The sequence below is a fragment of the Apteryx mantelli genome, chromosome 2 (genome assembly GCF_036417845.1).
Source record: "Apteryx mantelli isolate bAptMan1 chromosome 2, bAptMan1.hap1, whole genome shotgun sequence".
Classification (NCBI taxonomy): Eukaryota; Metazoa; Chordata; class Aves; order Apterygiformes; family Apterygidae; genus Apteryx; species Apteryx mantelli.
In genome coordinates, this window is record NC_089979.1 from 116,923,018 (window position 1) to 116,942,053 (window position 19,036).

The 19,036-nt window shown below is 40.8% G+C and overlaps 1 protein-coding gene across 1 annotated transcript in view; it reads right to left on the reverse strand.

Annotated features, from left to right (window-relative positions):
- The window catches only part of STAC (SH3 and cysteine rich domain), a 74,017-nt gene that overhangs the window by 38,817 nt on the left and 16,164 nt on the right, over positions 1 to 19,036 (reverse strand). Inside the window, exon 2 of the mRNA XM_013948135.1 lies at positions 10,623 to 10,899. Coding sequence (XP_013803589.1) covers positions 10,623 to 10,899 — 277 coding nt within the window. The remainder of the gene's footprint in view (positions 1 to 10,622; positions 10,900 to 19,036) is intronic.

The window sequence follows — 19,036 nt, forward strand, 5'->3', positions numbered from 1 at the left end:
GCAGTAAAAGAGTTACAGAAGAAAAGAAGTCTGCCCTCACTTGTTGCAGCAAAAGATTTTATATCCTCTCTGCTCTGCTAATGGCTTTTAACATTGCTTGTTGCTTACGGAGCTCCATTATCAATGGGCTTGAAATGAGAGGCTGTTATGTGCCAGAAGACTAGGACAATCTGACTATAAAAGGTTGTTTAGTTTAAAAAACCCTGATATGTAAACAGCCAATTGCTCTCTGGCCTTCTGCTGTTTCAAACTTACTGAGTTTTTTGGCTCTTCTCAAGTGGCACAAATGCTCCCTCATCAAAGCAGCTTCTTGGTTGTGTACCTGGTCTTTGTTAGTGCAGACAGACTGGCAGTGCTTGCAGCACTGAAAAAAGAAAAGCTGCCGTGTAACTTACCATTGCCACTAATCCCCTTCCTTCGTTTTTTTGCCTCTTGCACAGTAGCTGGTGATAGAGCTGTAAAGTGGAGTGCCAGAGGATAACCACCAATATCTATGCCAAATACTTAACATACTTAACACACAGGCTTCTGCTCTGAAGCCAGTTCTGATGCACATGTAGCTGGGAAGGACTTCATCAAAAGTTGCAGGTGCCAGTGACAGCAGGATTTGGTCTGAATGGACATGACTCAGGTTATCACTGTAGGGAAAACTGGGCAGCCTCTGAAATACCAGGTTTGTGGGATCTGTTTTCAAGGTAGTTATTCCTACAGTCAGTGATAATATTTTACTTCTGTAAAATCAAGGTGTTTCAATTTCTTTTCCATAGCAAACGTGAAATCAAAAATTGAAATACTAAATGGGGAAAAAGGTTCAAATGAAAAATTTCAACCCAAGTGCAACAATTGAAGAGCCATGAAATCAGGGAGATGAGTGGAGCCGAATGCTGGGGGATGCCCAGGGACCTCGGCTGGTGACACTGGAGACTGGTGACTGGGAGCAGCTGCACAGCACAAACAGCTGCGACTTTCTGCCCAACCTTCCTGGACCAGCAGAAATGTGGTTGGACCTAGGGAATATAAGGCTGTGGGGGAGTGAGCAAGTCAGTGTATGAGATAAGTGGGTAAGAGCTCTAATCTCACTGGTTCTTAAATAAAATCCAGCGTCCAGATCACTGTGGGCTGGTGTTCACTCTGTCTCACCCGTGACAGGAGCTCAGAATTATTTCTGTTTTTTTTTGGCTAAGAAATAGCCTGAATTTTCCAGATGGGGCATTTTAAAAGATCATCTGTGAGAAAGGCACCCAAATCCCATCAAAGTCCAAAGTGTTGAACTCTCTACTGCTCCTCAGAAAAATCTCTATTTCAGCTAATAAAGAATTTGATGCCCGGGAGCACACCACTACACATTTCAGTCTGCCATAGTGTGTCATCAGCTTGTTACAGAAAATAACAACTGTTCATCAAAGGTTGTTACTCATCTGCTGCTCTTCAAGAGGAACCATCCTGTATCTGCTCTTCTTGTGACATTTGAGATGTGTCGTACTCAATGGTTGTTTGTCCCATCCGGAGCTGAATAATGGAAAATGGACTTCTACACTCAGCTGGGTTGAGGGATGAAGTCATAGCAAAATCTTGGCATAATCTCTCTGTTTTTACTAGCTGTAACAAACCCTGCACAGCAGACAACATCACATTGTGTACCTGTGAGCACATGAGCAGATGAACCCCTGACAATGCCAATATTCTTTGTGTGTGCTTACATGGGAAGGTAAAGCAGTATCACTTACACAAATCCCTGTGCTTCAGAAAAGATGTAGGCCAGCAGAGACTCTCTTCCAAGTGTTTCATGTTTCATGGCTCTTGGGATGTAAGTGACTGCTATGCTACCGAGAGGTGCGGCTAGAAAAACAGGCAATTTTTGCAGCGCAAATACAAGTTTCCTTATCAATATGACCAGTTCTCATCTGGAGAGATCTTCCTATGCATTCGGTCTATCGCCTCTCTTCTGTGATTGCCAAGGAAGCCAATTGGGAAAATATTGGCCATGGCTTCACAGTTCACACTGACTCAGGGGTTATAGCAGCCCTATCCCATTTCCTGTCTTGGTTGGAAAGGTGGAGTTGTGGGGATGAAGACATAGCAATCTTCTTTTTTTCTTCCATCCCTTCTATTAAGGAGTAATATTAAGCATCCTAATGGTCAAAACAAAATATTTCAAGGTTTTGGTTAGGATACTGCCTGCATGTTACAGAGGAAACTATAATGTAATCACAATCTACAACCACACAGTGTGTCTGCAGAATTAGAAACCAGGGAGGGGATCAGTGTGAGTGGAGCATCCTTCAGCGTATAAGATACACTTATGTCAAAGAGGAAAAAAGTTATAGATTGTGTATACCCGGCAACCTAGACTTTACCTAGTTTAGCACTGATGATTGTTGAACTTGCATCTACTTGCATTCATATTGTAAAAGCAGAAAGAGGCCAGTAGAGGTGATAAGTCTCAGCATGCAATCTCTATATGAGCCACAGGGACACTGCTCTCTAAGACATCCTTCTGCAACAAGCAGAGAAGCAACTGTGGACAATCATTTTACTGTATATGATGTCAATGTTCTATTTTCTTGCAAAAGTATTTCTACTAATTGCATCATTTTACAGCTTCTGCAACTAGTAGTAAGGTGAAACTCCTAATAATTTTCTCTCTAGATGACACCTTCATCAGCTATGTGGCAATATAATTACTCACATAAAAATGATACTTTGGTAGACAAAAACTCTATGTAGAAAAATGTTTTTACTAGAAGGTCAGTTTCAAAAAAGATACATTTAATTTGCTTATCTGGAAACACCTAATGACCCATCTGAGCTTGAAAAGTGATCCTTGTAGGACATAAAAAAAAATAATCTTGCTTCATCCCAGATCAACCAAAAAGTTTAAGATTACCATTATGTTCTTCTCTAGGGCTGGTCTTAGGAGCAATTGCCACTACTGAGTGGTCATGGGGACAGCAAAAGAACCTAAGACAAACATTGGTTCAGCAATGGTGGTGTTTTTCCAAGTCATTTTTAGTCAAAACCAACTTATCTAACATGACTTCAAAATACTGATTGGAGATGCACTGCAAAATTTTATTGTCTTCCTTCTAGTTAAGCAGCAAATGTTGGTCAACATCTTTAGAATCTTTCTTCAGTGGAGATTAACTGCAATTTAATATTAATCACATTTTCCCCAAATTTACAGTGATTTTGAAAAAATTATCTAGTAACAAATGTGAAACATGCTTGATGCTGTTCAAGGACAAATTAGAATTTAAAATATATTTCCACCCTCTCTTCTCAGCTAAGCAGTTCCTGATTATCCAATTTACTGATAACATTCTCGCCTCATCTCAGAGGAGGAAGCCCTCCCAGAGGATAAACAGACTAAATATTTGCTTTTCAATAATTGCTTTAAAGTATGTTTAACTCCTTATTACCAAAGAAAAATATTAATTTCATGCAAGGATAATTTGGCCCTCTTTAGATAACTTACAGATGTGGGGCTGCATGAATTGGATATTGTTTGTCATGGTTAGAAAAAACAGGGGAGGTACCAATGAAGCACATCTATATTTTACATAGTGTGTGTATTTCTGCTTTTCTTTCTATCCATTCACCCACATTTTATGTATTATACTGTGCAAACTATCCACTTCCTGGGAAGTTTACAAAGAGTCCAGATGATATTGTCTATTCCTGACTAGTGCCTAACTAATACTAGGCTTAACTGCATACTGTATAGTTTGAATCAATGTAGCGCCTAACTTCATACTTCAAGGAGGCTCTTGTTCAGCTCTTGTATAGCTCCTGTTACAATGCTCCTCCCAGTAGTGGAAAGTTCTATGCTCATTAACTCAGTTATATATAAGGGAGTTATTAACTCCAGAAAGAAACCCTAGGAGGAGCCAGGCTCAATTTCAAGCTAATATGTAGGTTAAAATTATTATTTTGCATCAATTTTCCACAGATGCATGTTAAAAAAATGTAATGTTTATGTTTTCCCTAAGCTCTTGCACAACAGATCAGAAGAGGCTTAAGTAATTCTCACTCACACTGATTCTCAGATGTGTTAGAAGATTCAGGTGCCCAGATCCATTCAGTGTCAGGTGGAGCAAGAACTTAAATCTCTTCCAGAAGTGCATTTATTGGGGGGAAAAGACAGGGTCTTTAGGCCATTTAATAACATATATGATGGCACCTGGTAGCAGTCACTGACAAAGCTACGAAACTGTCCCTTTCCCTCACAATCAAAACAAAACGCGGCTGGATTCAGCTGCTTTTGAAAACCTCTTTCTAAATGGAAATTTGTTGCCCTCTTGCATTAATAATATGCAATATTCATAGACACAGACACACTATATTACACTGTAGTACTCTACCAAGTGGGAAACAGATCTGGGAAGGCTTGACTGTGACTGCACAAGCCCACCCAAGGGATGGTCACCAGCCCTCCTCCACAAGCTGCTCCAGAGGGATCTCCTCCCCACTTCCCATTCTCTATAGGAGACAACTCCCTTGTTGCTGTGGTGGCAACCCAGGTCTTTTTCCTCCTGGGGCTGAGAGATGTCATAAGGACTGGGAGGAGGAGAGGGCAGGGATGACCCCTGATTGAGTAACAGTGTTCATTATTTTTTCCTTTAGCCTGCAAGAAAACCCTGGGCAAATAAAATTGGATTCATTTTTGAAGAGCTCTGGGGGTGACCTCCAAACTTCCATAGCCCTGGGAACAGCTTCAGTTACAGCTATGCTGCCTAGCAGGACTTCTACCTTGCGCAGATGTCAGGCAGTGGTGACCAACCTGTGACCGTTTCTCGCATCCTTGTCTACCTGGAGAAAGTCACATAAATGTAGGCTCTGGATTGAAAAAGAGTGTTTATTTACTTACTTACTTAATGCAATGAGGAAGCAAGCTTAAAAAGGTCAAGAACACTCTTTATGAGGGAGCCGACCAGACTGGAGACAGAATGTACTCATGTCATAGTTTCTGCAAAGTTTGCTATATTTAATAAACAGCCACATAAATTACAGTTATATAAACACTCCCTCAAATTATGGAGGTTTTCCATTACTTGTTGGTTGCAATCACTGATAGCCTGGGAGAAGAGGTACAGATGTAGCGACATGCGAAAATGAGGGACCATAACTGCAATCCAGACTTCTTTCTTTCATTCTTAGCTTTGGAAAAGCTAGGCCAGTTTATCTACTTTGAGCCTAGCTTTATGGAGAATGCTGCATTACAACTTTGGGGGTGAAAATAGCTGAAAGTTCTAATAGCCAGCTGAAAGTTCTAATAGCCACAGCAGCATAATATGGCCAGACAGTTACATAAAGACAATATATATACATATCCATAAAATAAATACAAAGTGTTTCTAAAAGACGTGGTCGAAGAGAAGTATTTGTGACACTTTGAATTGGTTGGTTGAAACTCCTAAATTACTGCTAAATTGCTGAAAATAAAGTGGTAAGAATGAATCAATACTCAAGAGCTAGCATAGTTTCACTACTTAAGTGCTGCTGATTAGTAGATTGGAAGTCAACCGTGCTAGGAGATGATTATTGGTTTTACTTTTTTTGTTTGTTTGCTTTCCACAGGTTTCTTTGGCTGGAGCCTACTTAGTTCGCTGAGAGAGGGTACTGGGTTATTTACTCCTGGGGCTGCAAAGGTCGGGAGACTCTATAATCCATCCAAAAGCTTAATTGCCCTGAGACCAACTATAAAAGCATATATCTCAGGTACCTAGGCCACAAGGATAGTCTGACTTGTCCAGTTCATGTTTTAAATTAAATTCAATGTCTACATTGCCTGATGACCATGGAAAGCCTTGAGAACATGCAATTTTTGAAAGGTGAACAAACATCTATCCAAGGATAGATTATTTATATGCAATGTTTTAATGAAAAATATGTGCATTTTGTCCCTGCATTTATTTGTAGTCTTGCTGCTGCTGATAGTCTAAATATTACAAAACATCCACAGATAGCACAGTGATGGAATGAGCCCAGAGGACCTGTTTTGGACTATTACTGGTCATTGCAGACCACAATTCTGTTTGGTCTTTCTGAAAGTTTGTTGCATTATAGTGTGCTTTTCCAGGCAAAGATACCCCAGCGTATATCTCAATAAAACAGGTGCATGTCAGAGTTTAGGTTAAGCATGGAATGAAACCTTTAAATATACCTTACATGTATATATACATATGTAATATGTAATATACACACACACACACACACACACACACACACACACAGAAATATACAATGATGTTGTTATAAATGAGTGGCTTTTCCCTTAAAACACTCTGAAGGATTGACTTTCAAGCCAGCTATTTTTAAAACCAAAGTGGCTTACTTTTTTGCTACACTACTTATATTTGACTTAGACTGGAATACATTAATTGCATGTAATATGCTTGGAATGTGTGGAAAATAATTTTTTTTCCACATGAGTCAGCACAGGAAATGAACTGCAAATGAGTAAAATGTTGAGAAGTCTACAGATGGAGATTTTTTTAAAATACACAATGTTTTTTCAAGAGTAGAGTACTGACATCATGTTTTCTTCAAGAGTAAAGCACCACAGAGATGACTGATAAAGAAGAGCAAGAACCAGCTTCTGATCAGCATACTTTAAGCCTCTAATCTGATGCAACATTAATTTAACAATTTCTATCTTTGCTGGTGCCACACAGTTTTGTCCCCTTACTGGACATTGCCAAAACTTTTACTGCATTCTTGCTAAAACACAGAGAACTGTAGTTAATACACACCTCTGAGCTTCATTTTCTTTTCACAGTGATATAAAGCAAACAATTCAGCTTCTTCTAAATGAAGATTTTTTGGTAAATTCCACTAGATTCCTTGCACTAGTTAGATATTAAAAGAGTAATAAATAATAACAGAAATAACAGCAAATCATCTGGTTTCTAAGATTCATATTGTGAGAGGATATTCATGGGTGGGCTATATGGGGCTGCCCTTGTAGCAAAATATATAACAAATCATGGAGCTGAATCTTCAGTCCCAAACTGATCAACACTTGAAGCTCATAATGGCAGAAGAGAATACACTTGAGCTCCCTTGAATCTAAAATACTCTCCCTTATTTCATTTGGCAGGAAATTACTGTTTCTATGGCAAATTGTCCTTTTGTTTAGTCCTTTTGTTTAGAGGTGGAACGTTTTGCCCCAGTGTAGTACAGTTAATGGGAACACTTGAACTCACGTCTTTAATGTGAGGCTTAAAACACACCATTAATATTTTATTTCAAAGCAAACAAATTGACAGAGTTTCTTTTGAATATACTTCAATGCACTCCGAGACGCATGAAAAGCATTTGAATGAGTAAGTTTGCATTATACCGATCCTTGTAATCATCCTCCTGTGAACACAGACCAATTACGCATATTTGACCTTTATCTTATGACTGTGCTTCTGTCAAATGAACAAACAGGTGCACGTGCTGCATCCCAAAGGCAAAAATTTGGCTCATAGTGCCTAATGATCAAGGAGAGATGATGCACATATTTTTTGTAGGAAGATAATGTTTCACGCTCCTTTGCTTTAATTTTGCTGTCAGTGAAAAGAGCAGCACAGGGAGCCTGCTGCCTGTGCTTGAAGCAGCCTGCTTGCTCTGAAGCTACAAAAACACTCTGACACACAAGCAAGACTGAAGCTCATACTGCATGCTTGTGTTATGCACTGCTCATCATGCTGCACTGCACCAAGCAGAGCTGCTTGGTTCATAGATCAAAGAGCCATTTAAGGTGATCCTGAAATCCTCCTTGGTGGCAAAACTGAAGCCATCTAAAGTCAAGCTGGGATTTTCCTGGACTCTTTCCCCCAGTCTTCAAAACATGTAACCAGCCTTTGCCTTTACTCTCATCAATAAAGAATTTAAAGCCATAGACTCATTACTCTCAGATGTCGTTGTCAGTGAAACATGCAAATAGAGGGAACAAATGGTGCTCCGTGTTGCAGGGATAAATTCAGAATCACTGGATAGAAGTGAATATTTTCAAGCTGCCTTTGGGAACAGGATTGACACAATTTCCTGAAAAGCTGCCTGTTTTGCTTCAACATCCCCATGACCAACAGTTGCACAACTTATGTGGATTAACTGAGCTGCAAACAGTAACAGCCAGATCTCCCATGCTGTTTAAAATACAATACAGTGAAACCAGGCATCACTGTGGTAAGGATCAAAGAGAGAGGATTACTGGAATATGGCAGACTCTTGTCTACGAGAATCAGGGCCTCTAGACTTGAAGGCATTATAAGGTAAAACTCTTAACATCTTTTCTGTGATATCTCCAAGAGAAGCTGTGCCGGAGGAGGTGAGAGCAAAAACTCAGCCTGCTGCCTGACAAAATAGGTTGCATTATCTTCTACTCAGCAGACATGAAAGGCTTCTCTCTCTAACAAAAGAGCTAAAATGCAGAACAGAAAAGGGAAATCCTCAGAGGAGAAAAGAGGAGAAAAGAGGAGAAAGTTCAGAAGGCAGGTGGGGTCACAGCTGATGTTTTGAAGCTTACAGCTATGCTTCAGGACTTTCCTATCCCTGGCAGGACACAGAGAGCCTAGCAAAGGCAGAAGGGCACGTGTGTTTATGAAGTGGAGTTGCTCTGTGCAAAGTTTGCTGCCAGTACTAATCTGTCTTGAGCAGCAGTGTTTTGGAACAGTATTGCTGAGTCGTGCAGATTTGTGATCATACTAATCTCCATACAACTGCAATGAAAAGCTGCCCAGAAATGTGAAGCATTTATATTTGCAGTATATATTTGTGAAACTAAGCTTTGATAGTACATCCATCCACATGAGGGAAGGAGACAAGTTCTGGATCTGCTTCCATACAAGAAGCTATTTCAACTAACCACCTGTCTTCCAGACTTCCTCTCTATCTCTGGACTATAAACTTCCCTGATATTAATGCTTTATTCATTCCTCCTTTGACTTTTCCTACCCCTTAAAGTAAAAGGAATCTTAAAACACTGGAGAATAACACTAAAATCTGGGGTCAAAACTCATCTATTTCTCTGAATTCAGTAGAACAGCAGTGCTGGAAGGATGAAATCAGGCCTCATGTTTTTAATACTTCAAATTATGGATGCATTTATGAAGTCTTACATCAGATTTAACATTCTGCAGACAGCTACCTTTTTCAAAGAATATGATTTCCATTACAGGGGGAGAACACTGAGTCGTCCCATGTGGAAAAAGGTACCATTCTTCAAGAAAGGCTAAGCAATCAGGTCAATGTCTTTCAGCAGCTTACCATACTGTTATCTGAAAGGCAGTAACTTCCATGCCAAGGGTCAATAGCTTCTTACAATAAGCTAACAAAATTACAGACAATAGTTTGTACTCAAAGACTTGTATTACTACTTCTACATGAAGCTACACCAGTGTTTCACTCCACTGACTGCCTATGGAAACATGGAAATTCTATCACTTGCACAATTTTACACTGGTACAGTGGTATTGAATTTATTCTGTGATTTATTCTTATTCCTCTTTGCTGTGACAGCTAGATGATAAGCAGCAAGAAGATCAAATCATGTGCATAACAAGCCAGTTGCAAAGAAGTGAATTTATAGGACCAGACTGCTGATTAACAACTCCTGCATAGCCACTTCTGTCAGATGCTGCATGTTCTACACCTCCAGCCATCTACTGCCACTTCTTTCTCTTATTGCACAGCCCCACAGATAATCTGGTGGCCTTTTGTAGGTCTTCCACACTGTGGTGAAAATTACCTTGCAAGCAGAGCAAGAAGTATGACAACAGGGGACTTTCATTCCACATTGCTCACTACAAAGACTGAGATGTTAATGAGTTATTAGCTCTATTGTCTGTGTCTGTCTGTCTGTCTGTCTGTCAGCCAGTCCACGGCAGTAACTTACATATCCATGGACAGTTTCAGATGGAGGGGGGGGGAGGATCTTTCAAAGATATAAAGCTTGTATGAGGTTTTGTGAGTGACAGGGACTGGGTAGAAGAGAGAGACCTAAATCAACAATCCCAAGAAAGTCTGCAGTGTGAACTCAGCCATTATTTGTCCTGTTGACCTGGCCTGCCAAAATATGCATCCCAGACAGCCCCCAGGCACAGGAGTATCATGGAGCCTACCAGGCAGCAGATGGTACTTCTTGCCCAGCTGTTACTGAAGCAACACATGAGGAAGCTGGGGGAGGTAGGCATAGTGTCCATAATGAACGGAAACTGGAGGCACCACAGGGTTTGGGGGACAGTCATGAGGAACATGAGAGTTAGAATTACTGCAGTGGGAAAGAATAATGACATCAGACCCAAATGCACAAGAATGATTTCTGCTGTTTCTAGCCTAACATGCAACAATGCTCAGCTTGACTTGAATGAGAGCAGAATTTGACTCTAGCTGAAGCCCTCACTTGTGTTTTATGACCCATCTACAAGGGAAGGAATCTGTGAACAAATGTGGAGCTTATACTGTCTGCGACATCAAAAAGTGCATGTCAAGAAGATAGGCAGATGTGACACAAGTTCAGATTCCTTTTGCACTAGGATTCTTAAGTACACATCTGAGATCATGTAAGCTATGGAAAGGTGATTCTGCATGTTCAAACACGGATGCGCACAGATTGCTCAAAAATCGTTTCTTACCAACAATCATGTGGTTGCAGGCATCACAGAAGGTGGGTTTTTTGAAGATGTGCTCCTGGAAGATGTGAGCCTTGTTGTTTTCTGGCAGCTGTTGGGCTTTTGTTGGGGAGGACGCCTGACTCTCAGAGCTGGGTAGCTGGCCAGTGCTCGTGCTCACCTCTGGCATCAAGTCCACTTGCAGTTTCACATCGCTATTAGTCCTCTGGAAGAAATTGTCTGCGCTTTTACTCCGCAAGCTTTTGGTCTTGAAGGAGAGGGATCGTTTCAGTTTCTGCAGCTGCAACAAATAATCCAGTTACAATTACTCCCTTTCCCTCTTGAACAGCAAGGCAAGGTTCCCGTTTTTGGGGTGCGCTGCTGACGCATGTACCCAGCTGACATTATCAGCACACTGGGAGGAGAGTGCCCACGGACTGAGCAGGCACCCACTGAACCATAATGTTGACTCTAGAGTTTAACTAGCAATTTCAGGGAAAATAAACCAATTTACATAGATTTTCTAACAGAAAATAAATCAGATAGCCCTAATGAATGCTCCTATTGCTATTTTCTTTCAGGTATGACAGTGAAGAGATACTACAGAGAGTTGTACAGACAGACACAGCAAAGAGTTGTACGCACTGTAAAGAGTTGTACACAAAGTTGTACGTGTAGCTGAATATATCCCTTGTATTCAAGCATGAGAGAAATTATTATCCACCCTTGCCTGGTCCTTAAGCAGCCTGTAAAGCCATTTCAAAAACAGCTGTTAAAATGGCATTACAAGAGGCACTAATACATCAAATAGATTTGATATAGTGAACTGTCTTGAACTTGGCAGAAATGAAGACTATGTGGAGCTTTGACTGAGAAATTCTTGTTTTATTTTTTTAAAGGAAAAGAGACTCCAGAGCAGTAGCTTTTGTATAGTTAGTTAGCTGGTAGTTAACACAGTAACTAATGCTAGTTAACACACACATTCAAGTATATTCTTGTGTGTTGTGTTGTATATTGTGTTGTGTTGTATATTGTGTTGTCAGAATATTTAGCACAATATTGCATCATTAACTCAAATTTCTATTATGTCCCTTTCCATGTAAACTGTGTCTTGTACCTTATTAGAGCTCTCATCCTTCTCCCTGAAGATTTTTTATAAGGCTGAGCAGGGCGCTAGGTAAGGTGTAGCACCTATCAGGATATCAACTACACAGATTTGCAGGCTACCGCCTCTGAAGGCTCAGGCGTGCAGTCAAGGTGAAAGGAAAGCATTCTGGGAAAGCCAATTTGGCGTCTACTTCATGCTTGCTATCTCTGAAGTATAATATCTCCCTCTCACCTTTCACGCAGTATTATTTCAACCACTGCAAAATGATTTCAATCCCCACTGTAATTCTCTGGGCAAACATGATGTAACAACTGAAATTTTCCATGCCCCGCAGTCTGTCGGTGGTAACCAGCGGGGATGGTTTATATTAGAAACTGTTTATGTTAGAAACAATGATGATTGGGAATCATATTTTATACTAATATAAAAGGAAGGGGTTCACATAGCTTCCTAAAAAAGCATGGCACTGGCCTGTAACACTGACATAGTGGCCTCAGAGCACTGCTCTCTCTCGTTACTATTTCTGATCTGCCCATTTTCTTTACAAGGAACCTAAAGCACTCTATAAGATAGGAGCATCGTGCCCTCCTGGCAGGGAGCCTCTTCCACCTTCCAATGCCTGTGGCTTGCCGAGCGGGAAGGAGACTCTCTTTGCCCGCCTTTCACACCAGTGAACTCTCCGAGGCCGTTAACCAGGTAGATATAACCTTGCCTGGGGTTAACGATATTTGGGTTTGCTATACTGTGGGTTTCTCAGCTCTCTGCTGGTGAAACCTCCTGTTCCCTGTGCTGCTCCTTGGCGGTGACCTGGGGAGCAGGGACGGGTGCGAGCGAGGGGCCGGTCCTGCACCTGCCACTCTCACCACACGCGCTATCCTGGTTCGCGGAAAGAGCCCTGGGTTCAGAGGAAATGCTCACCTCTTTGCTCAAACTCTCAGTCTTGGGGGGGGGGATGTTTAAATAAGAGAGATTACATGGTTAAATGCCAAGTATGAGGCAAGAGCAGCTTCTGAGGTTCCTTCAGCTGAAGCCTAACTCTTGGACTCCCTGAGCCTGAAAAACACCATACAACAGCACCAAAAAAAGGTGGGACCCTCCCTCTCCCACTTGGATGTTAAATCACCGGCACCCAAAATTACTGAGTTTACTCAGAACTGAGATTACTTCATTTCCCCAGAGACGGCCAGGCTATCGGTAGTAATTCACCCCTTGCTCCTGAAGTAGTTCTCGTAGAAGTCAGACCTAATTAGTGCAGTGAAACACAGAGAATTACAACACCACAAGGTGACGGAAATGGCATTCATTATTGATTTGCCATCCATTTCTACAGTGCCACATGAAGTTAATTAAATTTAAAAATACTGCTTCTGCCACAGGAAGAAGACTAAGCAGTACAATACAGCATTTGTTTTACCATGAAACAACTGTCTTGCTAGTTTGGCAATGCATACAGTATGTTTTAGGGAGCTCTGCATTTAATATTCTTAGCCTGTTCTCTTTTGCAGTGAAGGGATGTACCAGCAGCCCTTCCTCCCCTAGGCAGAAGACTCTGTAGTTTTCCAAAGAGGGATAGTACAGCATCCAGGCAGTGCGTGCCCAAATGTATGTACGTACACTAAGGTGAATGTATAATTTGTGTATATGCTCATTAGCAACAACGATGTGGAGAGAAGGACACAGATATACAAGAGCATGTCCATGGACTTGGCAGGCATCTCTGCACAAGCTAATAATCCCCTCCGAGATGCCTGGGCACTGTCCTGTGCTAATGTGGCTAAACCATTCCCCGACAAGGTGAGCACCCTTGTTGTTACCCACATGCAGGCTTCATACTTGTTGGAATTCAGGCTGGAAGACACTGTGTGGTTGGTTTACATTACGTACTTAACACACAAGTGTGCGGTCATTACATCCCAGGTAGATTATATGTGTACAGAAGTGAGTATGCAAAAAATGCAAGCCATAGGCAATGCTTAATATTTTGCACAGCTAATTACAAACTTCTGCTCAGTACTTACAAAATACTTGTAAAAAAGTATCTAGGCATCTCTCAGATCTGAATGTTTTATACCCATTTTGCATAAATGTATATGAGAGGACATGGCAACAGAAATATGGCACTACATCTTAAAATTTGATCCAACTTTCCTTCCTCATATTAGGTGGGAAGGAAAAATTGGCCCAGGAAAGAATTTGAAATATGGCAGAGGTATGTGATTGTTTACCCAGGAAAAGATGGCCCAAGCAAGGGCAAGGACAGCTGGTTGTACAAATAATTTAAACTGAAAAAGCATATAAGCTTAAGCTATCATTAGGCTGCAGTCAAGTAAGCATGACTTTCCTTCCTTAAACTATCATGATTTCCTTTTGTGAAGTTTGCTATGACCTGGCCCCATTCTTTTATTGGAAGATTGTAAACACGTAGTTAAACACAGACCTATAACATTTGCCTGATTTTGATTTTCCTTAAACTGATTTAATGCATTTGTGATGCCTTTGACTCCAAATGGAGCTGCTGTAGGAGTCACCTGAGACAGAAATCAGCTTCCTCTGTCTCTACAGAGGCAAGTAGGCAAATTTTAGAATTCTTAATTTCTTTCTACAAAGTTAATGAGTCCACAGTTAAATCTCAAATAGAAATACTACCAACTTTGGAAAAAGATGAGGCTAGGGTTGTTCTGCATTTGATGCTGCTTCATCACTTCAGTTCTGAATGACCACATGCACTGAAAAATCCTGTATTGGGTCTGAACACGCCCCCCCCCTAAAAGCAAGGCTTTAAGCCACATGCTTGAGATACCTTTCCTAGGCCTTTCACATTTTCTTCTCTGCAAGGAAAGCTACAAATTAGCTTTAATTTAAACAATTAAAACATAAAGTGAGATTCCCACAAACACAAGAGTTTTTCTAGGCTTGTGATAAAAACCACAAGACTTCACAACACTGGCCCTTCAGAAACATGAACCCTTGATTTCAAATCCAGGATGTTCCTGTGGTTTGAAATTAGAGTTGGGGAAAAAGTTTGTCCGTCCCTAGGTTAAAGCATTTTATCAGTCACACAGACTCTCAGCAACTGCACATACTTACCCTGCAGGCAGGGTAGAGATAAGTGCAATAGCTAAACCTCAGAGCTTGATTAACCTTTCTTTTTCAGTATCATCCAGCACAATCTCCTTCTTCCTCACAGCATTACTGAATGCTCATGCTTCAAGGGATCAGGAAGCTCTGCAGAACCACAGCTTATCGGTGCCTCCTCTGTTCTTAATTCCCTTACGCTGTAACTCTTTAGCTGCTATAATCAGAAAACAGGAGGCAGCAGAAGGACAGCTAGTGAAATTTAGTCCTACTGTTTGCAGATACTGCTGCTTTTGATTCGAAGGGGAATTGCACCTGCCTTCACTAAGGCTTTGTTTTACTTAAAAAAACTGGAAGCATACGACCCTCTTCTACATTTTGGTTTAAGCAACACACGGAAGCCGGGAAGACGTCAGTGATTTGAGCTGTTTTCTAATTTCTGGCTTTGCAATTACAAAAAGAAAAAAAGAAAAGAAAAGAAAATCTAATTTCCAATTGCCCCCACTGCAAGGAATAATTTGTTCAGGCTCTTAACCGCTCCCCTGGTTTTTAGGACCTCTAGCTCCCTGGCCTTTCTGGCTCTAGCAACATTAGCAGATAGCACAGCTCACTAGGAGCAGATCCGGAGAATGACACAGCTGGTGTTGAGGACCCCACATAACACACACACCATATGCATTTCAGGGCACAGAGAACCTTAAGTTTGCTGCGGACCAAATGCCTGTTATCCCTGTTATGCGCGAGGTGCCCAGCTAGAGTACAACCAAGCCCCAGAGTAAGGCAGCCCGCGCTCTTCAACGCTGCTCCACAACAAGCACCAAGGTGCAGTGAGCAGGTCGACTGGGAGATCCACCTCAAAACCACGCTCCTGAGTCAAACCAAAATGCCAATGTAGGCACCTCCGCTACCATCACCGTTTCTCTAGCGTAACTTCTCCATCACATCTTCTCACTGTTCAAAGCTCAGGGTAAAGCCTCACTCGCTCCAAGTCCTGCACACAAATGTCTCATTCCCCTCTTTGGTGCACCATGGCCTCCCTCATCAGTGGTGTCAGGGTGAATGGTGCCTAGTGGGAGGACAAACTGTTGTATTATGTTAGGTTTGCTTAGATCATCAGCTTTACTGTTCAGAGCAACCCTTATGGACAGTGCCCAAATCGGCTTATTTCCCAGCACATTTAGTCTTGTTCCCTCTCAGTCATGTCCAAACATCCTCGCTGGCAGCAGAAGATGGCTTGGGGACTCCCTGTGCAGCATGAGGCCAGTGAAGAGACTGTTCTCATGCATTTCCGCTCTTAACTGTCTTCCATGAGAGAACAGCAAATGAACCAGGCTTATCAGCTGTCCCTTACTGACAGACCATATAACTAAGCCCTCAGTTTCAGATATCAGCTGTGCGACTGTGCTACTACACTAGCAATAAAAGAAAAAATATTGCTTGCTCTTCTCTATCCCTTTCTTTACACTAGCATTAGCAATATCATTACATGGATTACAAGTAACGCAGGGTATTGACAGGATTGGAATGAGCCATCATCAAACCCAGTTTGATTCCTGCAGTTTTTATAAAAATTACTTCTTTTGTTTAGCTACACAGGTTAAAAATGCAGCGTCAACAGATTTCGCTCATCACCGAGATAAACATCCACCTTCTATGAGGAACCATTTCTTCTTCCTTTCTGCTTCTTACCACAAGTTTCCCAATTATTTGACTGCCACATTGTTATAATAGGCCTTCAGTGCACAGGGCCAGACAGTGCTGTATAGATTCACTAGAGAGTGCGTCGGGTACACTCTACATTACCAGAAGGGACGTAGACCAAAAGCCTTTCAAATAAGGGAAAGAAGAAAACTGTTGACAAATAGAAGCTGTCCTGCCGAGTACAATCTGTTTTCTGGGTCAAAGAGCATTCAATTTGCGTTAGCATCCCCTGGAACGCACTTCACATGTTAACTAAGTTTGCTGAAGAACTGGATGTCAGCAGGGTGTAAGCTGGCCTAGCTGCAGTGCTGGGCTACATCTAACTCTGCTGATTAGGAGCAAATGAGGAACCAGCTCAAAAAGAAATGTTCACTTTTTGTGAGCCTAGAGGCTGATGATGTTCTTCTTAAATTTGAGAGATACAAAAGTAAGTGATTTCTGAGCACACACAAGTTATTTTTTTCTGGATTTGATTTAAACATGCACTGCCTTGGCATTTTAATGAGCAAAAATAAGATTATGATATCCCTAAAGCCAGTATGCAATTTCATAAATAATATGGGTGTTTGCCTGCTGATGAGAGAAGTACCATGTCTTATAGCATTAACAAGATAAAAGGATATTGTAAACACTTAAAGGGTTCGTTTGGTCTATTGGCAAAGAGTCCTTAAAATTGGTAAGCAAAGTAGATCCCTTTTTTACCTTCTCCTTTCCAAATAATGAATAGCACAAATACTCTACTAGTACAAATTGAATTAGTTAAACTGACTTCAATTGCTGCTGATTTATAAAGTCTGAGAATCTGGTCCTATCATGAATTTGTGTCTGCTCTATCCAGCTTTCTTGGAAGTTTTATCCTTCTAATCCGTTACAGACAAAGAGGGAGTGTTCATTCTTGCTGAATCTGCTACGTATTATATTAGTGTATTTTCCCAAACAGATTGCATAGCTGGCATTAGAACAAATATGTTTGTTATTGCTGTAAACCACCCCCCCCCAAAACTGTCAGCTTGAATGCTGTGTTGGACTACTCAAAGGGGAGACCTTTTCCCTAATACCTGATGATTACTTTGTTAGTGATTTGTTGGGTACCTCCAGCTATTGCGGTCAGTTCTTGCTCCTCTGACTGCCATCATCTTGTTCACCGCCCAGCCACACATTGTTTTTGAAGCCCACCCACTGATCCTCCAACCCATTTAGGTTATAAATTTTTCCAGACAGGGCTCTTGCTTTGATTTTTTTCACACGTACAGTCCTAACTACAATAATACAACGCTGATTGATATGTCAGGACCTTACAGCAAAAATCCCTGGAAGAGCCTAAGGGTTTCAAAGCATGAAATCCTAAGAGATGCTCGGTTGTCACTGCTCCTAAAAATGTCACTGTGAATTACACATTCTCAGCCCTCTCCTGATGTACTACAGCTTTGGCAGCTGTGCATTTGCATATGTAATTGGCAGACCTCTAAATTATCTAGAGATTCGGTCTGCACTTGTAGCCAAACAGTGTGCTTGCTTATCAAACTTGTCCATACTGTACAATTCTCTGCATACTTTGGTTTAAACCAAGCTGAAAAATTTATCTGGTTCTCAATAGGTCCTCCTGCAGGTGGTTAGGAAATACCCCACAGTTTCGGGTATTTCTTTTTCTAATATTGAAAGGAACAGGGGCAAATGTGTGAGACAAATGTGAAATAGAGTGGTGAAAGGTTTAAGGCCCCAAAACTTAATTCTTGTGAATATTATGAAGAAGTCTGCCCTGTACTCCAAATCTTTTTATATATCCTGAAAATTCAGCACAAGATTTGAGAGGATGAGGTTATGCCATTTAGGAGGGGCAGATCTGAAGAAACACAAAAAGTTTATGAACTATTTATGTCTATGCACAGCTAATGAACAATTTTCATCAAATCTCAGGGAAATCTTGTTTTGATCTCCATTGTATTCAGAACTGTATACTTAGTCTTAAGGCATAAAGAGAGGAAACTCTACATTAGCTATTCAGCAGCTGTGGCTTACCCTGAGCTTGTACGAGCCTCCCCGCCAAATATATTTTTGTATTAGCTTCGAAAGACTTGTTGTCATTTAAACTTTTTAAAACAGCTTGTAAAAAGGAGGAACATATGCAAAATAAATTTAACAATATTTGTATGTATGTCATACCCAGAAATTTTAAGGCTTTTTTTTTTTTTAATCAACAAACAAACAAAATCTCCCCCCCCCAAACAGATACATTTAATACATTTAGTTATTTAGCTAAAACTCTCAAACTTTCTATCTAAAAGCAGTTTTTGCTGCTGTGTTTTTGAATAGCCTTATTTTGGTGTATTCATCTATTTTTTCTTTTAACCAAACTAAATTAAAACCAGTTATCTAGAAACAAAAGACCATTTCTATTCCTGAGCAACTTAGTCTCCATTAGAAAAGGTGCAATTCATTGTAGCTCTTCAAACTTCTTAACAGGCTTGATTCAAGTTTAATTTGAAGAAAATGTTTGTGGGAGAGTGGTCATGTTTTATCATTGTATATATATCGCTCAACCAAGGTTTGCATT